Source organism: Anarhichas minor, unplaced genomic scaffold, assembly GCF_050575085.1.
Source record: "Anarhichas minor isolate MPS153535 unplaced genomic scaffold, ASM5057508v1 ptg000045l, whole genome shotgun sequence".
NCBI classification, from domain to species: Eukaryota; Metazoa; Chordata; class Actinopteri; order Perciformes; family Anarhichadidae; genus Anarhichas; species Anarhichas minor.
The window spans coordinates 7,115,046-7,139,225 of NW_027466491.1; the positions used below are offsets into that span (position 1 = coordinate 7,115,046).

General features: G+C 46.9%; 1 protein-coding gene across 1 annotated transcript in view; it reads right to left on the minus strand.

Annotated features, from left to right (window-relative positions):
* Positions 1-24,180, minus strand: part of magi2a (membrane associated guanylate kinase, WW and PDZ domain containing 2a) — a 159,929-nt gene that overhangs the window by 12,804 nt on the left and 122,945 nt on the right. The window contains exons 7-15 of the mRNA XM_076111856.1: positions 24,118-24,175; positions 22,829-22,950; positions 20,371-20,553; positions 14,687-15,370; positions 6,801-6,832; positions 3,834-4,047; positions 1,640-1,681; positions 1,431-1,522; positions 917-1,109 (exon numbers count right to left, since the gene is read on the minus strand). Coding sequence (XP_075967971.1) covers positions 917-1,109; positions 1,431-1,522; positions 1,640-1,681; positions 3,834-4,047; positions 6,801-6,832; positions 14,687-15,370; positions 20,371-20,553; positions 22,829-22,950; positions 24,118-24,175 — 1,620 coding nt within the window. The remainder of the gene's footprint in view (positions 1-916; positions 1,110-1,430; positions 1,523-1,639; positions 1,682-3,833; positions 4,048-6,800; positions 6,833-14,686; positions 15,371-20,370; positions 20,554-22,828; positions 22,951-24,117; positions 24,176-24,180) is intronic.

A 24,180-nucleotide genomic window follows, 5' to 3' on the forward strand; every position in this document is an offset into this window, starting at 1 on the left:
CACCTCTTGCTTTTTTGTGTGTATGCATTCTGGCATACGGAGCAATCAAACCCTCTGCTGCTGTTGTTTTGATAGCTCACCGAGAAGCGGTGAAGTGGTTTTTCTCTTGTGAATATAAACTGTTGCTTCAGCTTACTGAATGCGAAGTCACAGCGAGATTTGTCACTGTAAAAAGAGTACACGTAGTAGTGTTCCCTTACACCAGCAAGTGTCCAAATAGTTGTTTTAGGAGGAGAAAAATAGACAAAAGAAGAGAAAGAATTGTGTAAATTGCGGGATAGTGGGTGCAGGCAGAAGAGCGGAGTCTGACACCTCGCAAAGCGCCAGTGGGAGTCAGACAATTAGGATGGAAGTAAGGGCCACAGAAGAGGCCAGGCATGAGTCAGACAGTAGCCTTTGGTGAGAAGAAATTGACAGAGAGGGAGGAACGGAGTGGGAAGAAGTGGATTGGTGAGAAGAGTGTGTGAATGTGTGTGGGGGGGCTGTAATAATGAGAACAGGGAAGGCCAGAGTTCAAAGGAGGAAGTGCCAAACCCAGTCTCCAGGCTGAAATGCAAAGAAACTTGAACGAGGACCAGAGAGCAACGGTGTGTGTAAGAACAAGAGCGGGCTAATGTGTTTCTTTGGGGACGGCTTGGGTGTAATTACTCAGAGAGAGATTAGTGCTTCAGTTTTCTGACTGAATAAATGCTGTTTCCTGAATCATTACGGGACAAAAACGGTAGCAGTGAACAGAAAAGGAGAGAGAGGAACGGAGAGAGAGGAACGGAGAGAGAGGAATTCAAAGAAAGAGAGAACGGAGTGAGAAGTAAGCCTGTGAGATCAATTCACAAAGCACTATCCTACAGCTGTTCTGTGCAGGACTGACCGTGTTGAAATAAAAAGCCACGCATCAGCTTCATTCATGCTCGCTCACCTGCTCCCTGCACCCGCCTCCTGATGACCAGATTCACCTGGCCGTTGCGCGCCGCCCCGTGCATCAAGTCGATGACGTATCTGTGTGGCTTCCCCACCACCGGGATCCCGTCCACAAACAGCAGCTCATCGCCGGGCCGCAAGCGCCCGTCTACGTCTGCTGGACTCTTCTCGATGATCGCCCCGATCAAAATCTGTTATCACATGTAGACTGTTACACACAGGAAGGAGAGGACCGCTTTGGATGCTGGACTAGTCTGTGAGTGTCGCATGCAGTGGGTGTTAAGTTGGTGGTTATAGTGATACATAAATAGCTCAATTACATGATTGAAATATTGTTTTGTTACTTTAACAGACAGCAAAAGACATCAAAGCAGCCAGAGCCAGCACTCTCTCAGGGGTCAGAGGTCAGGGGTTAGGTGTACACAGTGTGTGTGTAGCGGGTTAGAGAGGAGAAAATGACAGGGTTCCACGCCCATCGCCATACGAGCCTTCTCACGCGTCTCCGGACTCACAGGCTGCCCGGCCTCGTCCCCGCCCAGCACCCGGAAACCGAAGCCGGACTTCTGTCTGCGCAGGTGCACCTCCATGTCCTGGTACTCCGCTGCTGAAGCGACAAGACCACAGACGACATTAAAATCCTGTTATTGCCTTATGTTGTCTTCAGGTTATGGGCAGTTAGAACTTTCACAGTGTCCCTGCAGAGCTGAGGGGTTTGTGTTACCTGAGGAGTCCACAGGAAAAACGGTCCTTGGTTGGCCAGGTTCTAGAACAAAAGATGTAGAAAGCAGCCATAAATAAAAAAAGGCACCACTATTATACTATACATACACAGACACCCACCCACACACACACACACAGACACCCCCACACACCCACACACAGACAGCAAACACAATCTCCCATAAAGGCGAGAACAAGGCAGAACGGCCCTGCCTCAGCATTAATGTCACCGCAGAATTTCAGCATCATCCATAAAAGTCAGGAAGCGCTTACGGCGTGTAATATACCCATCTCTTATTTACAGAGTGAGGTGGGATGCAAGCACTGATCTGCAATCAGGGGCTTCACACAACGCCATGATCTGCAAAATGAACTCGATTGCAGAGAAGAGGCTGAGAATGAAAAATTGATTCCAATTGTAACCGTTTTAATCACACCGAGCGCTCTGCTGGGACACAGCAGGGAGAAGGGAGGAAGAACATCACGGCTACAGACGGGAGAGGAGTGACACAGCTGTTTCCACCAGAAACCACAAACGGCGCTTCTTATAGAGCGAGCTGGTTTTTTTGCAGGAGAGTAACAAGGCGAACACTTCAAACTGTGCTTTCTGCAGTCAGAAAAACACGTCAAATGACTTTCACAACTAATCTCACCTCGAGGTCCATTTAATAGCAGTTCTGAGCTCATATCACCATTTTAATCACCAGATGTAATTTCCTCCATTGTCAAGATTTGTAGATAATTTCCCCCCCCCCTTTTTTTTCTCAGCTCATTAATGATGTCTTGTCTTATTTATTGACAATGTTTTGGTCTACTCAAGCTACCGTGTAGGTCAGACATCACAGCTGTGTGTGTGTGTGTGTGTGTGTGTCTCTAATAATTCTGCCACCAATAGCCACATTTCTTTCCAAAATCAGTGACCTGTTATTCTGGATAATCCACAGAGGGACTATTTCACACCAAAAACGCTCAGCCTCTACCACTAGAAATAATAATCAAATAGAGCATTCCTAAAATCTGTCTGTGAGCCTGCTGGGCCTCAGCAGACCCGACCCCTGACCTTTTATTGAAAGGAAGACAACAGTGAATGTCACACCGATCACTGTACATCCACGGCTGAGGAGAAGGGAGAGACGAGAGACAAAGAGGTTTGAAAAGGAGACTTCCTGACAGCCACGTCCTCTTGAATAACAGGTGTCTTATGCAAGAATGAACACCAGTCCCGTCTGTGGAAACGTTTACTATCTCACGTCAGCCATGGCCCACCTCAGAGGAAACAAAAGAGCCCTCCAAGAAAGTGCTGCCACACGCAAAACAAGACTTCATTCATATTTGTAATAACATTTACTGCCATCATTGACTCCTGCACTGCACCAGCCTCGACATACTGCACATATGAATTTAGAGGTTTTATGAAACTATAAATTCCCATTTGAAATGATATTAAAGCATTTAAACCTTCATGTTGGGAGATACAATCTAGAGACGGAGTATTGAATTAAATTAACTGAAATAAAGAATGAAAAATCCAGATATTCATTTATAAACTTGTGTTGTGGTGTTTCTCAGTGTTTCTTTCTTCCTTCTAAAATCCTTGCTACAGCCCTGAACACACATACACCCATAAAACAACATATATACTAGTTTCTACTGCCTACAATTCCCACCGGCCGTTAGAGTTTTTATGGTGCATCCTGATGATATCCTAACAAGAAAAAAACGACTTTCTCCACATTTTACAAGTCCGGGGATGGTAATAATGCTGGCACCAAAGCATTATGTCCAGCTGCTGTATGGAGTGTTTATTCATGGACACATCTCCGTTTACGACGCGAGTCGGCAGGATGTCGATGTCTGAATGTAAAGATCCCTCCAGTCAGTAAAAAGACTGAGCTGATAGGATTGTGTGGCCGTTTAACAGAAGATCTAATGAGATAATAAGAGGAATTAGTGAGTGTTTGGGCTGAAACAGGTCTTTCGCTTTGATAGAAAGAGGCAGCTCATCCGAACAAGCTTTTTAATTGTTTTGTGGAGCTTCAAAGGTGAACAACAACAAAGAATCTGTGACTCAATTTCTGTGCGTTTGTGAGAAAAAGAGGAATGAATCTTCACTACTCCACCTTCCAGTTAGAAGTCCATTTGACGTCAGTGTTTTGTCACAATGCTACACCTGCAGTATCAGCTCTGGTACTTACGCCTACTCTCATAGATAGCCCTGGACTTCTCATAAAGGTCATAGGGGTCTGGTTTAGCCAGGGCCAGGGCCAAGGCCTCGGTGGCTGAGTCTGGGACCGAGGCCCTGTGAAGATGGTGGGTTGGGAAGGGGGCGTGGTGGGGGATAACTGGGGCTGACAGGCTGGTCTGTGCAGGGATGCCCTGGCCCTGCTGGGACTCCCACTGCTCCAGCACCTGTAAAGCACAGCAGCGGCATGAGGAGTCAATATTTCACGACCACCTTTCCCACTCGTGACAATCGCTTTGATCTCGGTTAAACTTGAGCAGAGTTTGCTTTCATGACTTCTGACCGTTCGCTAATCCCCACCGCTCCTAATTACTGTCGCTACTCCTGTCAAGCCTTCTGTTCTTCACAAGTTATCCCTAAAATTACCTATAATTAAAAAAATCTTCTGGATGGTTTGGATGCTCATAAAAAAACTACTTGGACAAGCAACAGTGTATTAGAATACATATATTATCTAATATTATAATGTTAGGTTAGCTAAGCCACTTAGCGAGGCATGCTAACGTTTAGTTTTTTATCTTAATTCTTCGGTTTTCGGTTTCTAACAAGGAAAGCTATTCAGCATTAGGTGTGTTATTCTATCGCCCTCTTCACGTCGTGTAGGAGTGCGGAGAAGCCCAGAGCTTGACAGGTGTGCCGTGCCTAGTTAGGTGCTAAGCTACGATTGGACAATAGCCTTCTGGAGGACGGGGTTTAGTGAACGATCAAATCATGGTAGACAGACGGGAAGCCGGACAGTTAACGTTAGTGAGGTTAGTAGTTGAAAACAAGCAAAAACAATCCCAGCCGCTAATTTAACTGCAGCGCATATCAAGGATGTGTGTATGGAGAGGAAAACAAATAGAAGGGACCGGGACACACAGATAAATATGGCCTTAGTTTGGGAATGATGAGGATCATTTTGAATTGATCTTATTGGCTACTCTGTTTTCATAAGGTAGCCTAGTAGATAGTATATAACACCAAATTTACATCCGTTTCATCCAAAGACACATTTGGAAATGTGCTGTCAAGTGTTTGCGGTGACACCGACAGTTTTGACAACACCAGTGAGTCAGAGTGTCAGCCTTGATGTGTCAGATAAGTCAGGCCGCTCCGAGTCACAGCACGACACTAAGCAGATAGCCAAGATGACACGTTGGCATGTCAGAAAGCGTGAGAGACGGATCCGGGGGGAGCGACAGGCTTTTTGAAAGCGAGACCGGCTGCATATGGCACGCTTTAATATTGAGAATTACAGGGCATCTGGTTCAAGATCTAGCGAGAATAAATATCAGCTTCATAAAAGCTCCGGGGCGGAATCAAAAGTGTTTCCACTCTTTGTGGTTTCATTCCCGTCTGCTACTGATGTGAAGCACGTCTGCACGGGGCAGGCTGCTGAGACCGGGGAGCTTGTTAGAGCCGGGATTAGACAACTGCATCCTGATCTCTCTTTGACTTTCTCTCCGCCTCTGTTCGTCCGTTTGATTAAGACTGTTGAAGGAAGCACACTGGCTATGATGGTCAGATGAGAAGAGGACACTGCGGGAAGGTCTCCTTTATATTTTGGAACAAAAACACCTGCACATGCTCCAACATTACGTAGCTGTTATGTACAGTATGGGATTTGACAGACACGTCTCAATAAGCCCTCGAGAGCTACAGTCTGAGCTCAACTGTAGGACGATATGACAATCAGGCAATTCCCCGTTCCCTTATTAGTCAAATTCTTCCTCCATATTTCATTCTCAGAGCTGCAGAAGTCTTCTTGTAACAAATGATACCCAATTAAACTGAGAGTGAACTCCGGTGTGCGGGGGTTCAGCCGCTGGGGGAGAAGGGCAGGGCGAGGTGGGGCAGCCAACAAATGAACACTGGGGGGGTAACGAGAGAGAGAGAGAGAGAGACAGAGACAGAGAGAGAGAGAGAGAGAGAGAGACTCTGCATGCCGTCTGTGACGTTCAAAGATTTTTTTTCCTCAGCGCTCAGGATTACAATTATTCTGCGGGGAAACGGAGGAGATTGATTAAAATCGACCGGGAGCAGAAATGGTGAACGATGAGGAGGAGAGCTTCAAGTATCCTAAAAGCTACACAATGGATGTTTCCTGTGTTGTTTAGCTGTGATCTGGATTGAGGACAACATGAGCTGGGGGTCAGGTTCTGGTCAGGGCAGCGCTGGGAGGACGTCCAGGCATGAAATGGATTACACACATAGTCGCACTAAGAGAAACAAAGAACGATTTTGGCACTCGCGTGCAGGCAAGTGAGTGAGACAAAACACACATGAAGACGAAGTGAATCGGATCAAAGAGGATGTTTGGTGGATTGAGTGTTTGAGTGTGCTCGGGGACAGCAGACGATACGACAGCAGAATATTTGTGGTGGAAGAGGCTGAAAGATAAATGACCAGGGAGCAAGGTTAGGGTGGTATGAAAGAGCTACAAAAATCGGAAACATTGCAAAAATGTTATAAAAACAGGATGAATGCATCTGGGCCATGCCAAAGCAGTGTGAACGGAGGCCTAGCAGCACTTCGGCTGCAGCATAATTCAGTCGCCCTCAGTGCGGATAACCCTGAAGGCACTAGTCAGGCTATGAATTAGCTCTGACTTGCAGGATCAACAGACAAGTTATGTGACGAGCAGGCCACTTGACCTTTTCTTGTCCTTTGGCAATGACGAAGGGGCTGAGTATCAGGGGCTAGCTGCTGTAAAAGCCACGGACGTATAGAGAATCATCAGCAGAGTTAGTGCGGCGAGGGAGGGACTGAAAAGTAATTTCTAGATCTCACAAACGTGTAAAATAAAAGATTAAAGTCATTCTGATCAGCACATACAGTTTGCACACCGCAGCCATTGGTACTAACGTGAAACTGTATTTTAATGATTAAAAAGCAGAAATGGGGACAGTCCCGAGTCCTGAAGGCTGGTGCGTGTTACCTGCTTAGGGGTCTTCCAGGGTGAATAGTGACCTGCAATGTCGAGAGAACAAAAAAAATGCTTTAGACTGAAAAAGATGGTGGAAACAGATCATGAGATGGGCGGATTAATTTCAGCTGTGAAAGCCAATTTCAGGGTGTTTATGAGGACAATAAAAGGAGGGAAAACAACAGGATTACAGATAAACCACAAATGTGACATAAAAAAGTGTTTGTGAATGGTAGGAAAGACAAAGAAAAGAACAATTGACTCAAACAGGAAAAAAAGTAGGAGACGGAAAATAAATATGGACGAGGCTCCAGGTAATCTGTGAAGCGAGAGAGATAAAAACAAGAGAGGCCCAGCTGAGGAGCATGCTCACACAGTACGAGACGTCTTCATATTGAACTGATGGACATGATTAAACGTGGCAGTGATCAACAGGTGGCGTGAATGGTATGAACTAATGATTTTAAAGGCAGCGATGAATTCATCTTCTCCAATAGCGGTTAGGGTTAGAGTGTGAATTTTGATTGGTCCAACGATTTATCTTTGCACTCCTATACTATTGTCAAAGACGGACAGTTAAAACACGCATTTGTCTTCCTCAAAACCTCACACCTACACTAACCACAATGCAACTCAACCGTCACATGGAGATGTGGGCGTGTTATGCTAATAGAAGCTAATGTAGCCTCAAGCCGCTAGCTTCAAGCAGAGGCTACAGAGGTCCGGTGAGCTCACCTCTTTGATGTGCACAATTGGTGGAGTTCCGTTGGTTCATCAGAGAGTTTTTGATGAAGATATTAAATGAATGAGAGCGGTGGGACTGAACCAAAATAGCAAATACAGTACAAATAAGGACTCGTGTCATCCAGTCTTAATTTACTAACATCCACAGCTGCTTTAAAAGTGATCCATTCTTTATTTTTTCCCCATGTGCAACTTTAAAAAACTTCCATCTCTTCCAACCAAAGTTTCGTCATATATCAGCTCCCAGAAGAGCTGCTTTTCTGTTCTCATTGTTACCAGAAGAGGGATTTGTGGATCCATCATAAATCTGTCAGGGCCCTCGGCTGTGACAATGAAAAGGCAGCGGGATTTGAGAATGCTTTCACGTAAGTAGGTTCAGGACGACTGTACCTCACAATGAAGTGGTTTGGGTTTGTAATACAGCGCAGCGAGGTGAAGGGCACACGTTCTCTCTTGACTTTGCCATTCATCTTGCTTTGACCTTTACTAAGGTGCGCCACATTTGTGCTGTTTACAACATTGCTCGAGCACACAACACCCAGGCGTCTATCTCGGATGGTGAAAGAAAACAATCAGCAGCAGCTGACATCAGTACGTGATACACGCTCGCACACAAATGAAGTAATGAAACATCCAGCACCGTTCCGATACTCAAGTCCACAGGAACATGTAAAAAATGAGGCGCGCACTCCATCTTCCCGATTCAATTTCTCTCCTTCCTGTCTTTCAAGTGCTGCCACGGCCTCCCTTCTGGGATGCTACGAGCATATGCAAATGGGGGGGGGATCGAATTATGGGGTGACTGCTCGAATTATGCGCCAGCCTTCCCAGTGTTGGCCTGGCGAGGCTCCAATCACACAGTAAAAAAAACAAAAAAACATTCATCTCACTGAGCCGCCAGTGGAATGGTGACAACATGAAAATCAACAAGAGCGACACAAAGAAATTCAGCAGTGTTTGTCAGACTGTCAGCTTCTCTCAGTCAAAATAATCCAAACAGGATTTATATTTATTTAACAGCTCGTCTGAAACTCAAAGGATATTATGAAAAGCATGACAACAGCGAGGGACAGAGAGGATTTTTGCTTTTCTTCCCAAAGAAGGTCAATCAATGAAAAAGGCTTTCTGTCCAAAGTACCTAAGTCAGGATATCTTAGTCCGTGCGAAGGGCACAGCGGGCGAAAAAGAGGCAACAGAGCAGTCCTGACCGAACCTGAGCTGACAAAAAGGAGCGGCGCTACCAGGCATCACTGACCGAGATGATCCTCAGGGTAGAGTCACTGTTAACTCAGGCCTACCAGACATTTAGTTGGACGTGGGCGTCAGAGTGCCCCACGGCTGATCGTTGAGAAGGGGGCGAGAGACTACAAGAGAGAGTGAGAGAGAAAGAGAGAGAGATAGGAGCTGTCCATGGTGCTGAAAGCCCTTAGCCTCACTGCCAAGCAGACTTGTCAGCTGGGCTGCAGAGAGCCACTGTACACGAACCCTGTGGTGTCAAACTTGCACTTAGCTTCTACGCTAACAGGTGTCACGTCCCCCTGTAAGTGTCACCCCTTTGTGATGCATGCAGGACCAGGAGGGGCAGAACCGCTTGCTTATTCAAGCCGGGTGCAGAGAGGGCGAGAGTCCAAAAATGAATGTGATTGTGTACACCCCCCCCCCCCCCCAACCTCAGCCCTGGCAGGTAACGATGACCGGGATTGGTTGAGGTCATGCCTCGTGTTTCAATTTCTGCCCCAAATAATTCCAATTAAAGAGTTCTGAACCGAGAGCCAAAATTGCACACGCATCCAACCATCTGACATGCATAAGGCTACATTTATTCACCCATACAAAAAAACGCAGATCTCTTTAATTTCAATGAATGAGACTATGATAACACTAGAACAGTGCTTGCATCTTTCAGCCCTTTATGGACGCGTATCTCCCTTTCATGAGGGAGGCTGCCAGCTTCACAGCCACAGCAGAAAACCGATTCTATCCACTTCTATTCACATGCCCGTCCAATGTTTGTCTGAGGGTCTCGAAAACCAGCCTCGTTGAAGCTGTGTGCAAAACAAATTATTTGCAGGGTACACGGTTGAATACGCATGATCTTGAAGCTCAAAACAGCACTATTTATATCACCGCGCTCATGCAACACTAGGTAATCACTCCGTATCCATTAAAACTCAAATAGGAGCGCTTGATTTGTTTAAGAGGCAACCAAGGTTGATGTTTCTACACCTCCCACACACGGGGAGGAAATGCGGAGCCTAACTTCTGCTTCTGTGATCTCATTTCGATTTGCAATAAGGCTAAACACCATTAGCTTTGTTTAACTCTTTCTATTTCTGACGTGATCTAATCTCAGCATCTCGTCCATCATGCACAAGGCTCGGCTGTCTTCTCGCGGCCGACCGGTTGTGATATCGATCCCTGGCGGGCGGCCCCTCCGGGTTTGGTAGGGACAGAGCTGTAAGTGTGAACATGGCCGACAGTCTGTGGTCTACTGGCAGAGAGCCGAAATCATCACTCTCCTGCTCTCTCCTCCCTTTTCTCTTCCTCTCTTTAGTTTCCAACTATCTTGCACACACACATCCAATGAATCACTGTCTAGTTACACACCGATTCCCTGGGAGGCTGGAGGAGGCTCAGTGAATCAAACCCTCCTTCTTCTTCTTGTCTTTCTCTACAGAGCAGACCTTCACCTCAGGTCCGCATGGTTGTTAGAGCGGCCTCCGGTCATCCGTGTGCACACGACCAATCTCAGGTGAAGGGTCGGACCAGGCAGCTGATTCATAATGTACGATTTACCCATGATAGTACGAGAAAGGGGGAGTTTACGTAAGAGCGCGGGGGCTTGTGTGCAGAAGGCTGCCTTGGAAGGTGTGCGAATAAGACGAGGAAAGTGTGTGCGTTGGCTTGTCTTGTGTAGGTGTGCGTACAACCTGTGTGAATCAAACCATGTGGCTCGGCGTTTGTGTGAGTGTGTGGGCGGGCTCCAGCGGGGGAGAACGCGGCCCGTTAGAGGAAAGCTAAATGGACGAGCGTACACGGGAACGAGCTGAAAGTCTCAGCAGCTAATTACAGCCCTGTGTGTCTGCTGGTGTGGCAACGAGGACACAGCCTGTTAATGGTCTAGATAGCCACTAATGAGGCTGTCTGCCTTGCGCGCGCACACACACACACACACACACACACAATAATGACTGGTGATGAGACAGCGTGCACATTTGTTGGGCAAAAACGGCTCAGGAGTCAAACTCAAATTCAAGGGATGACTAAATATCATAACTGTATTATGAGCGGGAGCTTCTCAAGGTGATGGGGCTTAATGGACTGGATGGTTTGATCATAAAAGGCTCAATGTTTGGACAGGAGAGATGCCCCGGTCACGTTTCTGCACCAGACACACCGACTGACGATTGTTGATGAGACAAATCTGCCGATAGCGATTGTTTCTTTGTCACCACCGTCCCGTAAAATAATTTCAACGTCAGTGTAAACACTCAAAAATTCTAAATATTGTTCTTTAGTTTTGTTATTGTCATTTATAGTGGTAAAGAAACGCAATTCAAACGATTAGACAATCCATTTTTGTGTTTTTAGAATCTCCTCTCGCTTGGGCATTTTAACTACTTCCCTAACTGCTTCCCGAACTTTTAATTCTCACTCTAGTTGTACAACGTTTCTCTGCTCCTTTCTCACTTCACTTCTCCTTCCTTTCTGTGTCTTTGTTCATGGACAGACAGAAAAGCTGAACCAAAGACAGGAGGTTTGGGAGAGAGACACCTGTAATTATTGATGAAGCTCAACCTGTGAACCTTCCTCGCCTCCCCGGCCATTTGTGATCTCTGATGCTGGACATGGAGTGTGTCGTCTTAGCAACTGCATCATAAAAAAAAAAAAAGACATTAGAGTGTTGTTTGTGGGAGTTGTGAGGGCGTATAATGCTGCCAATCCCTCCTCTACTTTACTGTGTGTGTGTGTGTGTGTGTGTGTGTGTGTGTTCTCCCTGAGACCACATGCTAAGAGGTGGCAGCTCTGTCCGCAGCACAAAGAGCTAGTCAAATAAATTCCCTCATGCAGAAATATGCACACTCGCACACTTCTACCCTTCGCCAGCTCAACGTGCTCGTTCAAGCCTCCGCTTCAGATTGAGTTTACGGTGAACTGGGCATATCAGTCGGTGGCCTCTCTCTGCACTACGCTGGCGAGCGTGCACGAGCACTTAACGGCCAGTTCAATTAGATTGCGTGGCCAGCGTCCAGTGGTCTGAAGGAAGGGGCCGAATGGTTGTGTGTTAAGAGCTGGAACATCATTCCAGCAGCATGGTGACAGCTTTATTACGACGGGTAATAGCTTGGCTAAACGGTCGAAGCTCGCCTGTCTGAGGAAGTTGGGAGGGAAAAGAAAATCAGCTGCTACTCAAACCTTGCAGTGGCTGCTGGGAGTCTGACACAGTTCCCACTTTAATATACAGTATTCATGTTGCTGACAACCCTTGTTGTCACTGTACGTTTCTGCAAAGCACAAGATTTTTGAATGCTGACGTTTCTGAACTTGTGGAACGATGCAACGTGGTGAACGCTGGGAGAGGATTGGTTAGGTTTCGGCAATAAAACTCCGTGGTTAAGGTTAGAAAACTGTACTTGTAAAGCGCTTTTCTAGTCTTTTCGACCACTCAAAGCGCTTTCACACTACTTGTCATCATTCACCCATTCACACACTGATGGCAGGGGCGAGGCGCCACCTGCCGATCAGACTGTCCACGTTCATACACCGTAGGCACAGCTACGGGAGCAATTGTGGGGTTAAGCGTCTTGCTCAAGGACCGACGTACGACTAGCGGAGGCGGCCTAGATCGAACCGCCTCTGATTGAAGGACGACCCTGCTCTCCACTTAGCCACAGTCGCCCAAGGTACAAAACACAAGGTAGAAAGCACTTTCGAGGAGAGACAACAAAGCTAACATCACAAGACTTTAAGAAAAATAACAAATAATTAGCTTTGCCACATCAAAAATAAAAAAACACCCTTTGTTCCACTTTTCTTGTTTATCTCCATCATAAATAAAATAGTAGTTGAGAGACAAAAATTACCAAGACTTTATTGTGACCGTTTTTCCTCCCAGGAGGGTCTGAAGTCTTACTGTGTTTCCTGAAATCCCCAAAATACTCTCAAGACATCTACGATGACTAAAACTCCACCCAAGTGGGATATTTGGCTCCTTTTCTTAGCCGTAGTCCTTTCTGCACACGTGAGTGCCGTATGCGTCTCGCTGCCGTGAGAGCAGACCGGGTGGCACGGACGGTTTTTCCACCTCTCGCACCCGCAGCTTGTCAAGTCACAGCAAATCAGCACAAACAGATGTGACACCGCGCCCGGCCGTGTTGTTGTGCAGTGGAGCTAAGCCACATCCAGATCCGGAATAATGAGATGAAATATAGCATGTAAATAAGGTTGCCGTTCTCTCCGCGGGCCGACAGGCTGCGTTTTATACGGGAGCGCTCGTTTCGACCTTCCGAAGCTCTGCAGCGAGTGACGAACCGGGACAGATGGCGGGAGCGCTTCTCCGTCAGCTTCGTGCGCAGATGGGATGCTGTGTGTTTTTATGTTTGAGTGTGAAGAGTGTGTCGACAGACTGGAGATTTTTGAGGTGGTGGCACAAAACTTTTGACCTCCCCCATGTGTGTAAGTGTGTTCATATGTCGGCGGATGTCATTTCAGAGGTGCTGGCTGAAATATATTTATTTCCCCCCCTTTTTGGGATAAGAAAACCATCCCTGCTAGAAGCTCACTTCTGTTTCTTGGCTCCCAGCTCACTGGCAGAGACATGGGCAGCCTAATAAAGAAATTAATAGAAATGAATCTATTCAGAGAGCGCCGCTGACCTTTGTGGGTGAGTCTCAGTGGTGTCTGTGGCACCAGGCAGTTGGCATTATGATCGGTATGTGACATTACGCAACACAAAGAGGGCAGAATACAGAAAATGACAAAGTGGTTTCGCACAAAAGCAAGAGCAGCGTTGGTTTCCCCCAATCCAGTTGGCTCGGCTTCCAGCTCGCACGACGAATGAGCGCGAGTGCTGAAGTTCATGCGTCGTCACTGAGAGGACGCCAAGGAGAACCGGGGACAGGTAAACTCAAAGAGGGGAATCATACGACAATACTCAACAACAAGGTTTCAGAGACAGATCTGCTCGGTTGATTAAGAGCCGCCGTTGCCATTTCTAGATTTAATTAAAATCTAGCGGTTTAATCTTCAACGTCGGAGCTTTTGGCTGTGTCATCGCTGGCAGACGGACAAGCTCAACAATTCAATAAGTGTGCAGGCTCAGTTTGTAGGCAGACCACAGCGTACACGCAACTTTCGTTCCGCCATTGGAACGATGCACACGAAGACGCGACGGTGAAGCTTTCTTCTTTTTCTTTCAGTGTCAAAGGCGTCGCCATTAGATGTACGCTGTCTAATGCACACGGGCGTTTCGGCACACAGAAAAACAGTCGGCTACCTGTTGATTCTGCAAATCACAACCCTGTGTGTGACTCAACACAGGGTGCAGTGCATAATTATGATTGTCAGAGGGCCACACGTTCTGAAAAACACAAGGCGGAAAGCACTTCAGAGCCATTTGCAGTTTAGCAGCATTATTCTGTGAAAAACGGTGCTACTTTTGACAGGCCTTCATTTTGGGGGTTTTTATTCACGGCTCACAAAAAAAAGGGTAAAGTTTGCCATACATTTAAAAGTGACTTTGAAAATAACTCAATGCTGCAAAAGGCATGCACCTCATGCAGGATATTTGTTGACCACTCTGGGTTATGGGTCAGTGAGCAGAGAGGCATCTACTTAAGTAAAGTGAAGGAACGGCTTTCTCCCGATGTAACAAATGGGAAGGGCACTTGAAAAGAGCTGTGCATCAGCCAGCCATTGTTGAGCACTGCAGGACTGCATGATAGGTTTCTGCAGCCTTTGGAATAGACCTCACACACACACACACACACACACGCAGACACACACTTGGCTCCAACAGTAAAAGATGACATAGATGAATAGGCGGACAGATATGAAACTAGAAAGGCAAATATGGAGAAGACCCGGAGAGATTGGAGGGCTCGCGTTGAGCCAACAATCCTCCCACCGTCCCTACCTGCAGCCATCGATCTTACCTGTTCCACCCCTCTGAACCACCAGGATGGTCTCTGCTCCCACGGCACACTCCTTGAGGAGCTCCACCACCTGGGTGTGTACGAATCCCTGCACGTGTTGCTTGTTAATCTCCACAATCAGGTCGCCCTCGCACAGGCCCGGGCAGCCCTGAGGCTCCAGCACCTGTTTGACCCGCTGGCCCGTCGCGCTGTCCGCGATGGTGAAGCCGAAACCTTCCCCGCCCTTCACCATGGTCAGGGTCAGCAGTTCCCCCTGGGTGGCCCCCGACGACGCCATGGAGACGCTGTCGGGAGGCGTGGTGCCGGTGGTGGGAGGAAGCGAGCCGTCCAGGTGGGTGTCACCCGGGTGAGGGGTGAGCAGCTGCTGCTGGGCGTTCACCTGGTCCTGGCCGGGGTCTGTGACGAAGCGGGCCGTGCGGGAGAGATAGTCCAGGTAGTTGTCGTAGCCCGTCCGGCCGTTCACCATGATGGGCCGCTGCTCCATGATGCCCAGCGGGGAGAGGATGGTGGTGGTGGTGTTGTTGGTGGTGTTGCCGGCTTCCTCCGGGTCGTAGGGCAAAGGGTAGCCACGGCACAAGACGAGGGTGACGCTTTGGCCGATTGGCACCGACTGGAAGAGTTTGACCACGTCGGCGTGGGTGGTGCCCAGGACGCACACGTCGTTGATGTAGACAATGACGTCACCTGGACACATGGAAACATATTGGTCAGGTGTAAAGGCCGGAACACTGAAACTCAAACAGAAGCTACAGAAACCGCAACTTCCTGTGAGTGTTTGACAAGCACCAATATGCCACTAGTCAGGGATACCAACAGTGTAATATCATTGTTTAGCATTTCCCCACAAACCTAAGTCTTGAGTTAACGTCACTAGCTTGATTAAGACCGTTGCTTACAAACTAAAATAGATGTGTAAGTCCTACAGGACTCAACATGTGTATGTGTTTTCAGTAGCACATGCATAAAAAGAAGTTGTGATTTATGAAACGTATATCTTTGTAATGGCTGGTTTACTTATTCAAGATAACGTGAAGCGATGCAGAATCGGCTGGTCAGGAACATTGATTTATGCACAAATTTGCTTTTGTCTTGAGTTATAGATAAGGCTTAGTGCGAATTGAATCGCGATGGTTTTTCATTTTTAAAGAGTGGCTCCCCAGAAATAAAGTTTGGGAAACAGATGTTCGAGGAGGACATCATGGCTAGGGGAGATATGATGATGTATAATACGCCCACTTCAGGAGACCAGCAGTTGCACAAATGCGAACAAATGAATTGCTGCTTAACCTTTTTTTGAAACACAAACGGTTCAAATTTGAACAGCAGCTGCTGTAATATGGACTTAATTATCTTGAAATTAGAATATGCAGAATAAACTCCCGGTCTGAAAGACTAAAAGAAACTCTCAATGAGAAACGGCATTGAGTAACAGATGCTGGTGTTACAGCGAAGGACTGAGGCTGTCTGCAGCTATTCTCGTACTCAATCAGCACCGTCTCTCCTTTGATTTCACTTTCAGCTATAAACAATCTCTCCAGATAAACATTACCACGCATAATGTCTTATCTCGCTTTCAAGTGTAGGATGCTGCTGATGACAAGTGGCTGAAATGTTTGCCTTTTATGGGGCCAAGTGCTTTGATTTGTTCCCCGCAATATACTGCACCGTAGATAAAACCCAGCTGACAATTAACTGTTCCCACACTAAAGCGCTCCACAGGCTTATCTTTGTCTCAACCGGATTACTAAATATAGTGTTTTGTGCTCTGCTGTGCCGGCACCATGCAGGTTTTTTAAAACACTGGGCCAGTGGGAACACAAGGCACGATCCACTTTAAAAGTCTGACAAACAGCATTACCCTAGGTTGATTATAAAAACAATTATTTCCTAATTGCAGGTATAATTGTCGTGCTCTTTAGAGAGCGGGTGGCTGCAGAGAGAGTAGGGGAAAAACAAAGATCTTTCATCATTAATAGGGAAGGCGTGTGCTTCAGTGATTGACCCTCACCTTGTTAACCACAAGCTCCATGCTGTCCACTTCCCTTAAAGCGTGAGCAGGAGGCTATATCAGCAGTAAAGCAACATGGCAACTCACTGGGGTTTCTTGGATAGACTGTTGAAGTGGAGGCGAGCTGCTGACCCCCTCTGAGAGACAACAGCAAGATGTCACCGAAATGTTCCCTCATTGTAAACCGCGTTGCTGACAAACGCTTTCCAAGTTTAAACGCTCTGCCGGTATCGACGGAGCGAGCTCCCGCCTCGAGGCAACGTGACGTGAGGGACTTTTTAATTAATCCGGATAAACACGGACGACGTTGGCCTTGAGCACTAGCGTCACAATCAATAGTTTGAGCACACTGGCAGAAAACAAATGCTGGTGCCGTGACCTCGAAGCGCCTTCGCTGAGCACATAGATCTCATTCTTTATGACCGGGGGGAGGGGGGGGGGGGGGATGCAGGAGACAGGTTTGGCTTTATGTGCCAATGTTTAGTGACATCTGCCTCTGAAACTTCTATCACCGTCCCAGGACAATGGAGGTGAATTGAGTTGTATTGGAAAGGACACTATGTCTCGATAGAGCTGTTGACTTTTTTACCTCAATGCAGTAATGCACTCTGAATCCATAGATACCACTAGGGCTCAGATTAAAATGACCCTTTATAAACACTTATGCTTACAGGTGAACCGAGACAAAAACACACACTCATGGCCACAAAACAGCCCCCTCTCCATCCCTTATATTATATATATATTATAATCCCTCTTGGAGCTCCCTTGTATACTCTAAATCACACTGACCTTGACCGTAAACACCACACTCACTGGGAACAAGGCCCACGTTGCTACTTCATCTTTCAATGTCCCATCCTAGAATATTCCTTATGACACATTCATCTCCGGCTAACGGGGTGTTCAAGAGTCCGTCGACATAACGAGAGGCCTCTGTGGCCTGTGTGTGTGTCTGTGTGTGTGTCAGGTTAAATGAGGTCCAAAGTGCACCACGGCCGTGTCAGACGTGCAGACGTGATTAGAATAACTAGTGCAGCGCTCGTTTAAAACGGGACTTTTCTGAGCAGCTCGGCCCTCCGGTGTCACTGCTTTCTGGAGAGCCGCTCAACAGCTTCACCCTCGACACTGACGCTTCCTGAGCAATACGCCCGCCAAGTGTGAAGTCGATGGGATTAACGGTTGTCGAGAGAAGTACTAATGGACCTCATGGACCTCCGGTCTCTCTTCCTTTATCCGAGTGACGGAGAGCGAGCTGAACCCAGCATCCCGTTCGGCGGTGTAACAGCAAGTAGAGGACCGCTCTCGACATTCTGCACAGTGTGAACACAACACACTACTCCTAATTACATCCCGCAGATCTCGAGAGCTCACACTCGACCTTGGGTCCTCAGCAACACGCCCGCCAAGTGTGAGGTTGATTGGATGAACGGTTGTCGAGAATATTCAAAGGACAGACATGTGGACAGAGAACATTTCAGTTGGATGATAGGAAGATGAAGATAAATGGAAATGTCCGCTAAAGCTTTGGTCAATTTTGACATGCTGAAGCAACATGCACAGGGCTGTAATAAGAGAGATAGTTGCTTTACATGTTTCCTTATAATACTGGGACAACTATCTCAACACTGCAAATTAAAAAACAGTGATGTTTCTTTCTGTACATGTCTTCTACATGGATCATTAAGGATGCTGACTACACTACGACATGAAGCTTTAGCCTCTGTCTTTCAGCGCTATATCATGGAGCATTAAGTGCATATTTAAGGAAATTTAAACTGTAAGTCAGCTGGAAACATTACAAATCCAGGCAACTAACTCGTGGAGCTAACATTAGCATAATCTGCTAGCAACACCTTGTCGTATTAGCCGAATAAAAGGACCCAATGTCAGTGTGCTATTCTTTGTCATTCTGAATCAAAATGTGATGTTTGAATCTGACTTTTTAACTCATTTTAGTAACACTACAAAGGTAAGTGAAGTTTGACACAGTTTGACGTGTATCTTATACAAATAGAGCACACGCTGTAGTAACACTGTGAGTTACAGCAGTTAGACTCTCCAGTTTGAAACATATTGTACCAAACAAACCCACTGAATTTTGTATTAAACTTTGCCTCTGGCATTTAAACACAGCCTCTCCACTTCAAGCTCTGTATTCCACTAAAACATCACAGTTAACATCTCACAAAACACAAAATATCTCGCCTGGACAAAAGTGCGGTCCACCAGTCATAAATCCGATAATCTAAAAAACTTCTACAATAAGAGAACATGAACATGTTTCCCCCCCGGTGGTGTAATCACGTGGTGGAGACAGCCAGGAGGGGTGATGGAAAAAGAAAGTGGCACAAATTATATATCTGGAATTGTGAATTTCACACCTCTGTAGTCCTGGTTCTACGTCCGTGTGAGCCACTGAGTTACTGTGACCGAGCTATCTGTTACTGCAGAAGTAGGACACACAGTCTGGGGGGGCTAAGTGGCAGGGGATGGAGGCAGGATGGTGAGATAGAGATGGAGATGAGCTGAAGGGAGGAACGCAGTGGAGAGGAGAGGAGACGGGGGGGGTGAGAGAGAGAGGGGAATTCTAAAAGAAAGAGAGAGGAGGGGATGAGAAGACTGATCCTGAAAATGTTTTATAAGCATCATTGTCAGGACAAGCTTTATTACTCATCAAGGGATCTTGCTCTGGACCGCTGCACCGACACATTTATACAGAAACAGACTTAATGACTCAATGTTCTGCAAAAAGTCACAACTGAAATCTATTAGAATTCAAAAGCGATTTGGAGAAGAACACTAGCTCCACTACAGAGCAAACTCCCAGAGCAGCTTACTTTATGTGTGATACACGACCACCATACGCTCCGTGTTGGCTCCAGAGTATACGGATAGAAACATCACAGCATGCTGACAACACCTGCTCGTTCCATTCCCTCGACCTTAAGTACAGCTGCTCCGTCCCAGTGTGTGTTTGTGTGCATACGTGCTGCAGTTCCACCCGCATCATGTGGCCGCAGAGCCAGGAGTTATGGTGCCCATAAAGTCCCTTTCATGATTGATGAAATGGAAGAACAAAACTCTGCAGTTGGTGCACAGGCATGTGCACACACACACACACACACACACGCATACAATGCGTGCGTTATCCATGTGCGCTTGTTACCATGTGAAACGCGTACCGTGTTTGTATTTGGGTGTTTGTTTTGAATGTCACCATCTGTCGGCTGCGGAGCGTTTAAAAAAGTTGAAATGTGGAAAAAGGTTTGCTGATAAATGGACCAGATACGGGAAACCTCTAAGAAACACACATAATTGTCATGCTGACATCTACGGGGATTTCTGTAATTCTCTGGAAATGCTCTACTCGTTATGCATATTTTAACACCTGTGCTATCTAAATGTATGATGTATGATCAAATACATGCCAGTCGTGTTTCAGGAGGAATGTCGTCATATTAAATTAGCGAGGATAAGTTTCTTTTGTGCCTGTCAGGTTCTTGTTTATTGAGCTGCATGCGAAGGTTGTTCATTGACTGTGTGTGCTCTCATGTGGCCCTGTGTTTAGTATTTTACGCTGCCAGGTATCACAGGAGTTCATGGTTGAATGAAAGAAGAGAAATGTGTATTTGTTGGTTTGCGTGAGAGGTTTCTGGCCACGCCTGAGGCTTACCTGTGGCCATCTTTCCGTCAGCTGCGGCAGGCCCATCGGGGATAACGCTCTTGACCTGGAGGAATTCGTCTGGCTCGTCTCCTCCGATTATAGTGAAGCCAAAGCCCATGTTGCTCTTTTGGAGTGATGTGGACAGAAAACTGCCTTTCAGCTGAGTGGGGTCTCGCGTGAACAGCGGCTTCTCTGTAAAGGACACATAAACAAACAAATTAACCAAATACAAACGGCTACCGCTGTGAACGTTTTATAGCAAATGCTGAAAGGACCTCAAAGCTGGTGCAGGGCAGTGCTCACAGGGTGGGGGGGGGGGGGGGGGGGGGGGGGGCATGGGGAAAGCTTATCCGGTAAGACATGGGTGTAGCTACAGGAAAAACTGGCAGGGTACGATCTTAACTGCGAACTTGGACAGAGGTGGGTCGGTGGTGCTGAAAGATGCAGGTGCGGCTACCGTGCAAAGGTACAAATGCAACATCCCTCCTGGTAGACATACTGAACTTATATCCGTTCCTCTCTTCCCATGCTGGGACATAGTGGGCAGAAAGGGTGCAGAGAGCGTCAGTGGTGCAGGTCTTCAGTCCCATCACCAAAGGCTACCCAGGGAGCAGCAGAATTCGGAAAATGACATGCTGTCAATCAGGGAACAGCTCCAAGAGAAGATGGTTGAGAGGGTTAGGGAGGAACTGGGGAGGGGGGGGGGGTTCTGGAGGGAGGGGCGCCGTGTGTAGGAATGAGAGGATCTCAGCCAACAAGCTTAGTTACACTCAACCAAGTCTCCCATCTTTTCACCTCGGAGGGAGACGAGGCTGGTGCGCTAGTTTACATCCCTTTGTTTGCCGTCACTGGTCCAGACATCGACTGAGTGATTACACTCTCTGCCTGCTCACGCCGGGCTATTAGACGTGTCATGGTAAGCGCTCGTCACTCAAATCCTCAAACTGCCTCAAGCGAAAAAGCTTGCTTTGCGAGCTAGCATGCTTACAGCAAGTCAAACGAGCGCAGGCAGCCATGAGAACGACAGTCAGCCTCCCTTTGCTTCTCTCTTGGCCTACTTACTGACAAAGTGCCACAGGGAGAAGGGGCTACAGACGGGCTGCTCTAGCACCACAGCGCAGGCGGAGGTGGGAAGTGGCTGACACTGCTGCTGGTGGTGGTGGTGGTGGTGGTGGTGGTGTTGGTGGTGGGGGCACATATTCATCCGCCGAGTCAGGACACGCCGGAGCGGGGAGGCGTCGGCGGAGGAGGACGTGGCACACGCGGCGGCCTGGCGGCCCAGGGTTGGCGAGCGGGAGGGGTCGCCGAGGCTGTGGCAGCGCTCGGGCACCGCGCCGACCTGAACTCGGGCGGATCTGGGGAGGGTGGAACAGGGGCTGGCATCCTCCACTGGCAGCCGAAGTTTGGAGTGAAAAAAGAGGAGGAGGGAGGAGGTGGAGGAGGTCGGGAGAGGGAAGACAGAGAGCCTCACTGGAATGTACACAAAGTGTAACCACGGAGACAGGCTCTCGACTCTCGAGCGGCGGACTACTATGTTTCTATGGAAACAAACCTCCACTTCACGAGTCCAGACAGTTTTTATTCTTTCTAGCAGTGCATCCCACTGCTGTGGCTGCTGGAGACTGAGCACTGGAATCAGGTAGCAACAAACCAGCCGTTAAACAAAATAATGAAGTCACGTTTAAACCCACACATGCTCGCTGTTCGTATGACAAAGTGTTATCATCAGTCCCAATAGGATGCTGCTGGTCCTCCGACTGTTTGACTGACGCTTAACAATGAACTCATTGTTGCATCTTGCTGTCAATCAACGCAAAAATAGCCTTGTTCCTAACGAGCAACATGTGTGCATCAAAAGAGAATCCCGTATTGTTTCATATTGTGCACACTGTAATGATTTAAGACGGTCAATTCATATGAAATGGCTCATTAAAAACATATTCTGGTGTACAGATCGAAATGTTTAAGATTTCTCAAGTATTACACAGTAAATGTTATGAATTCTGATGTGGACATGAACATCTTTAATTCCGGATCCGGCTTGTATGAATTTGCGGTGTTATGTAAACCCATATTTGAAAGTTGTTGTTGGTTAATTGCTGTCAGTTACACAATAATAACTCACTGATTTCAGTGAAGTTAGTTTTCCAATTTGTAATAAATACGTGTTGTTAACATGAATATAATCCACCAAAATGTTTTCGACTGCAACTACTTATGTCAAATTCTCTTCATTTTTAAATAGACGTGGTTATAATACATTTGAAAATGTGCAATACATCAATATATGAAGCTAACAAGAAACTTTCTGGGGCTGTAATAAAATGACTGAAACTTAGAAAGGTAATGAAATGACTAAGCTAGACTTAGCTGTATTGACTTAGATATATCCTCTACAAACATACAGACAGAGTTTGACTATATTCTCTCATAATGGGAAATGAATGGGGTTCATCCGTGGTCTTACCTCTGTAGATGGTGGGAAGGGGCAGTGAGGACAGACCCTGGCTTTGCATCTGCTGCTGCTGCTGGAGTCTCCTTTTAGCCTCCAGGACTGGGTTCTCAAACTGGGTCCTTCTATTTATATGGCTGTGATGATAAAAAAAAAAAAATACCAGAAGAGATTTCAGATTTCCCTCTTTCTACTGCTGCGTTTAACTTACCCCCCCCCCCCCTCTGAGCAGAGATCAGATCTAAAACTCTGGGCACAACAGCAGCTATTGCTGTGATGATTAATTAAACGGTCGGTCCCACAGATTATGTAACAGAGCTGCAGAATGGCCTTGCTGAGTAAATAAAAGAAAAAAAAGAACAAACGACCGACTCTGGGCTTTTCCTCCCGTCTTATGAGCAGAGTTATGTGAATCAGACACTGGGAGGAGACCCACACATGGGACAGTGACTTCCTTAAATGTCCCACGTCGTTCTTAATTTAGTCTGCAACTTGGAAGATGTAGTCAACGACTACAAATAATGTAATTTGCCAGTGTGAAATAATTAGTCATCATTAGATACTTTTCCTCACTCTCTGAGGCTGCATTGTGCTCTCACACACACACACACACACACACACACACACACACACACACACACACAGTCATCCTCCTCTTTATCTTTTAATGAACACCCCAGTATCATGGTGATAATTACAAAACAGCTTGACTATATTTTTTTACATTGTTACATAATTTCAAGGTCTGGCAACTTCTTCTATGATATTTACATGACGACAAAGCGAGACAAGAAGATCTCGAGAGGGGAGTGCACATAAGCACATAAGGCAGTAAGTAGTCAAGTGTCATTTCTTTAGCAAAGTCGAGCCAAATGACTCCCCCTGCATGTCTAAAAATAGAGCACGGAGAGCAAAGAAATGACACCCCCGAACAGGGAGGGGACGTGCAGTTCAATACAGAGCACACGCTACTGCAGCAGTGGAGATGAAGATGGTGAACAGACATGCAGAGGCTTTTAAAGAAAGAGACACACTGATCTCTGCTCATGAGCTAAGCTACAGATATAGATGCAGACGAGTGTTTCCGACAGAAGGATCACACGTAAATATGGAGAAGCACACAGAGACAAACAAACTCCCCCTGCAAACAAACAGCCAGCCGTCAGAAAGCAGACAGAGGGAGCAGCCGCTTCCTGGCTGCAGAGCCAGACTGCTGCGATTGGAATATGATTAACACAGCACCACCGGGCCACATTGAAAAATCAAAAGCAAGCCGTTGCATATTAAAGATGTAGCCGACTTACTCAACATAGTAGCTGCCGTAAATGGGGTCATCGATTTTCTCCCAGCCGTACGGAAGCTCTGTG